The sequence below is a fragment of the Eurypyga helias genome, unplaced genomic scaffold (genome assembly GCF_000690775.1).
Source record: "Eurypyga helias isolate BGI_N326 unplaced genomic scaffold, ASM69077v1 scaffold46619, whole genome shotgun sequence".
Taxonomy (NCBI): domain Eukaryota; kingdom Metazoa; phylum Chordata; class Aves; order Eurypygiformes; family Eurypygidae; genus Eurypyga; species Eurypyga helias.
In genome coordinates, this window is record NW_010272399.1 from 369 (window position 1) to 5,714 (window position 5,346).

The 5,346-nt window shown below is 38.9% G+C and overlaps 1 protein-coding gene across 1 annotated transcript; it reads left to right on the forward strand.

Moving 5' to 3' along the window:
• Positions 1-113: 113 nt before the first annotated feature.
• On the forward strand, positions 114-4,978 carry LOC104515204 (zinc finger protein 474-like; the record flags this gene model as incomplete). The annotated part of the gene is made up of 5 exons (XM_010159100.1): positions 114-281; positions 1,236-1,393; positions 2,838-2,841; positions 3,185-3,260; positions 4,833-4,978. Coding segments are annotated over 5 exons (552 nt in total), but the record flags the coding sequence as incomplete, so codon positions are not given.
• Between the last annotated feature and the right edge of the window lie 368 nt (positions 4,979-5,346).

Consider the following 5,346-nt stretch of genomic DNA (forward strand, 5'->3'; position numbering starts at 1 on the left):
ATAAAATCCCCCCTTGTTTGACTGAGAAAGGCTCCCTGTGTTTGCTCTGGCACGACTGTCCCTCAGCCTTTAGGAGTGCAAGGAACAGCTCATCTCTTACGGGTACTCTGCAGTCGGGAGCGCAGGAAGCGCTGGCAGTTGTGAGACCCATCCGCGTGCCTCCAAGTGCTGTCTCTGCAGGACATTTTGATGCTCCTCCTGGAGCAGGGCTGGTGCTGACACCACGCCTAGCCCAGGACGTGCCTCAGGACACAGTCAAGTCCATAATCTGCAATACCACAGTAATTATATATTATTCAAGCTTAGAATATGTATTTGTGGGGTTTGGGGTTGAGGGACATTTTTCTTCCACCGAGCTGTTTTTCCCTACGAACAAAAGCAGACTTGCCGTGCAGAAACAATGACTTTCTTAGAGTCCAGTTCTGCCCTCGCTGCAGTCACTGGAAAAGTTCACACCAAGGTCTTCAGGATAAACAAGCAACAGTTTCTGTTTTCTCCCCTTATCCTGAAACACCCTATATTGGTTTTAGTCCTTCAAGGCCAAGCATTTCACCAACGACCTCATCTATGGCAGAAGCACCACACAGTTAAAGACCATAATCACAAACTTGATACAACTGCATTCGCTGTCCAGCTTAAGAGAGATGTTAAGGCTGGACGCAGTGCCTTAAATGTGTCCTGCCAGGAGATGGGGTCTTCCTGCTACTGCACTAGCCACCAGCTGTTCAGCTGAGGAAGATTTTGTGACTGCTTTTATGTTATTTCTGTTTGGTAGATTAAAAAAAGGACTTCAACAGTTAAGATGAACACTGTGCTGCAGCTACCTGGTCAAGCAGAGGAGTTGCTTCTGCATGTGAAGACTCAATATTTCCATGAACTTGAAAATAAAAGAGCTAAGACCAGTATTAATAACAGTATTAATTAGTTGACACACATAAATTTTCAGCCCAGTATCTGCAGAAGGATCCTACCTGTTCCAGGTGGCCAGTTAATGAGGCAATATATCTGACAAGCTTGAGACTGAATCTAGACAAAACAAAACTGATAGAAACAGTTACACTGGCATTAATAAGAATGTTTTTAAGAATGTATTAAGAAACCAATTAATACACAGGCATTAATCGTTTTCTTAATTTACTTATTTGTTTTTATCCAAAATTGTTTTGATTCAAAATTAGTGTTGAAAACAACATTTATTCTTCTTCACAATTGTTATTTGCAGACACAAGTGATAAAATGGCCGCTATATTTGTTACATATGCAGTCATGAATATGGAACAAAATCTATTAGTATTTATGAGCTAAAATGCCTGAAAAAATGGCACCAGGAGAATGACATGCTACCCAAGCACCTGAGAAGGCCAGAGCCCAAAAAGCCTGAGTCCCATATAAGGTAAGTCCCATACAAGGTAAGTCCCATACAAGGTAAGTCACAGACCAAATGAGGAAATGGGAGGAAGAACAAAAAAAAAAAAAAAAAAAAAAAAAAAGAATTTTAGGCAATAGTTTAATGGTTTGCAAGTACTTCTTTCTCCATTTTACTTCGAAGAGAAGGTAGCCATCATGGCTTGTTTTAAGCTTTCTGTTAAGTATCTTGTTCTCTTTTTGTGCTCCATCTGTGAGAAGCAGGAGTAGTCGCTGTGGGACATGCCAATTTATGTGTCAGTATGCTCTGAATCGAAACACAAAAGCCTGCTTCACAGCCACATCACTGCCTTTTGACTCCTTTCAACAAAGGCATTTTTTAAAATGGGCAAAAGCATGCAAGAATAATGTGCAGACTTGACATATACAGTCACTAAAATAAAATACCCTTCAGGTAACGGTAGATACTTCAGCCAGGTTTCACGCCTATAGCGTCAGCTATAAAAAATGCTGACTCTAGCAGTTAGCAGTGGTAAACAGTGAGCAGCATTGAAAACAGGAGTTCTTTAAAATAAGAAGTACAGTACTAGATGTAAAGTGACTAGTAGAAAATAAAGTATTTTTAAAAACTACTTATAGTTTATACTGTAGTTTCAAGCTTTTATTAAAATACATTTATAAATAAATAACATCCAGTGGATGTTATTGGTCCCTTTTTATTTACAAGCCTTAAGAGATTTCTTTTTGAGAGATTATATAAACACAGGAGGAATAATTTGTGTATTATAAACCAAATATTTTACTTCTGTCAATTATGTGTGTTTGTGCTACGGGTTATGTTTCGTAAGATGCCTAGATCCCACTTCTTTAAATCAATGAAAATTGATGATCTCCAACACCCGACAGAGCTGGGCTCCCATATGTATCCTAGGGATGTGTGCGCAATGTACAACCAAGAGGAAATCTTATCTGTGCTTTGCCTGGAAGCTACTCGCAGGACTTCCCCATTCCCACATAAAGTTATTTCACCATGTCAGCTGGATACTTTCCCTAGACCTGCCTGCTGGACTGAACTACTTTGAGCCAAGTCTGGACCACTTGTTCACAGGCAGTTAATTTACCCACTCTTTTTTTTATAATCCCTATAATTTCCCGCAACTTCCCTCAATGTCTGGAAAAGTAGACAAATTCTCCTACAACTCATTGTGAAGGAGTCATACACTAGATCAGTTTACAGCGTTACAAAGAAATATGTCCCCAGAAGACATACACAGACGAGAGCAGGATCACAGAGAACACTAACCAGCTGTTCAAAATAATAATAATAATCGAACCGAAGTAATATCAAATTGGGTCTTGGTTAACAGATGCCAAGCAGCAGAGTTGAATCTGCAGTAAAAGATAGATTCAAGAGACACTTTCATTCTATTTGCTATTTTTGTTGTCAAGCCCTTTTTAATTATTACATGTAGTGTGGTAAAAAAGTTGGAGAAAATGAGAACTCCGTCTAAAAGAGGAGGATGCAAAAGGAAAAATCAGCTTATTTTGAAACACACTATTCTTATTTTGAAGAAGTGGATGCAGAGAGACAGCCACTCTTTGAGAGAACAATCCAGCAGAAGGCTCCCAGATATGAATCAGAAAATCGTCTCATTTATGCAATGAGTCATATCAGGCGCCACACATCTCCTGCGAGGTGTTGTGTGCCCATGGTTCCCCAGGGGATGCTGCCCTGCTTCCGGCATCTGTCCCTAAATGCCTGCTGATGCAAGTCTGATCAGTTCTGTAGCTTGAGCTAAAATTGTTTTTCCCCCTGCAGTTGCCTCATGCTCCTGGCCTCAAGAAAATAATCTCGGTGTTGTTCTTTTTCCGTAAGACTTACTCTCTATCATCTGGTAAATGCTATAACTGACCTTGAGACCACATACACGTACTGCATGTCTCAGTTTCTCAACTTAGGGAGGAGGGATTACCCCAGTTGTTGAATGGAACAGGCAGTGTTCAAAAAAAAAAGAAAAAAAGCTCAGAAATATTAACTGCTTACATAAAACTTTTTATAACTTACATAAATCTTTTTTTGAAAACTCAAGTGTCACGGGAAGACAACCGCTGCCCTGATTACACAGTGTTTTGTTTGTGGAACGCCTAACACATGCCTTCAAGGAGAAAGTCATCTCTTTTTCTCTTTTTTTTTTTTTTTTTATATTCAATAAACTTTCCAAAGTACAGAAAATACACATTCATTTCCTGCAAGCAAAGGGGGTATTTGTCTCAGCCAAGAAAAGAAACACTACTTGGTTGCTCTTCTAACAAAAAGAACATTAGGAACAGGCATATTAAGAGATCTAAGGCTTATTGTGGTTATGTGAACTATTGGATGTGAATCATATTAAAACTGTATGGGTCTTTAATGAAGACCTCTATCATGTGCCAGTGACAGAAACCATGGAATATTTTTATATGCACAAATTGTTTTCTTTTAAAAATTGTCAGCTGCTAACAGTTCAGAAACAGTTTTTTAGTCTTATTTCTTTATATTGTCATACCTTTTGAGAAGGGCAAAGCAAAACCACCTGCAAATCGAGCCATGTAGATTTCTTTTCTGCATGCACCTCAAATGAAAACTCCTAAGATCTAAATCCAGGTATTAAGCAACCTACCTGGCCTTTTTGGAAATCAGTTTGAAACCACACTATGTAAAAGTCCATTTCAAGATGAAAGTAAATAAGACTTTTTTAATACTCAAATAAAATCTTAAAAATACGTCTGATGTGAGTGTTTGAAGAACACTCATGAGCTTTCAGAGCAGTTACTCTACCCGCAATGGAAAATAACTGAGGGTGAGTCTGGATTAGTGTTCAGATGACAATAGATGCATCAGTACAATGACCTCACTGGAAGCTGTGGCTTAAAAGAACTGTAGGTTTCATCTGTAAGGTTTTAGGCTTACCTAGGCATTACTCCACTTACTGGCAAAACTTGCATAGACTTCAACAGGAAGAAAATCGGGCCCCTTGTCTAGAGCAGTACAAAGAGCATATTCTCAAGTAGAATACACTCCCACCCATTGCCATGCTCAGATAACATATGCTCATTAACCAGAACTTGAAGTAAAGCCAAAAAGTGAAATTTGCTGATAATAGAATGTATACAAAGATGTTAATAATTAGCTGAGAATGCATATCATAACACACAGCATGATGTTTTCTCTGTACTCTCATACAATACAAAATGATTCAGTTTGAAGCTAATTTAATTCAACTCCTGGGACAAAAAGCAGAGTCTTTTTTATATATTTTTTACTCTTTTGCTTCTTTTTTTTTCTTTCTTTTTCATTTGCAAAAGCAATATGGTTTGGTTAAACTGAAAGGCTCAGTCAACAGGTATTTCCTGAAAATATTTTCCATAAAGAGTTGAATGTGGGTCTCCAGAATGAAAGCTGATACTCTCTTTTTTTATTTTTCCAGCCAAAGGTTTCTATGATCTTGATTCTTTAAATGAGGCTGCCTGGATCAGCGCCCAGAACCAGCTCGTTCCATGTGATATTTGTGGGCGTACTTTTCTTCCAGACAGACTGATCATCCACCAGCATTCCTGTAAACCGAAACGTGCGGTGTGAAGTGGATGTAACGCACAAGCATGCATTCACATGCATGCTCACACACACACACACACATGCACGCATGAATACCCACACATGCACCCCTACCTTTCAGCCAAACCATGACAGAAATACAGTCCAGCTGAAGAGCTAAAGCCATAGTGTGTCGTCAGATTACATGATTCAAAAGCCTCCAGAGTAAAATCAGCAGTTGCTACTGTAGTCTAAGGTCAGATATGGTGATTTTTTAGCCCAACAGTAGCAAAAATGTCTCCTTACTTCTGTTGTTCAGATAGTGTCACCTTGAAGCCACAGTTTGAGAGGGATGGCATAAGAATATTTGAAAGTAATGTTAACTGCCATAGAATCATAGAATGGTT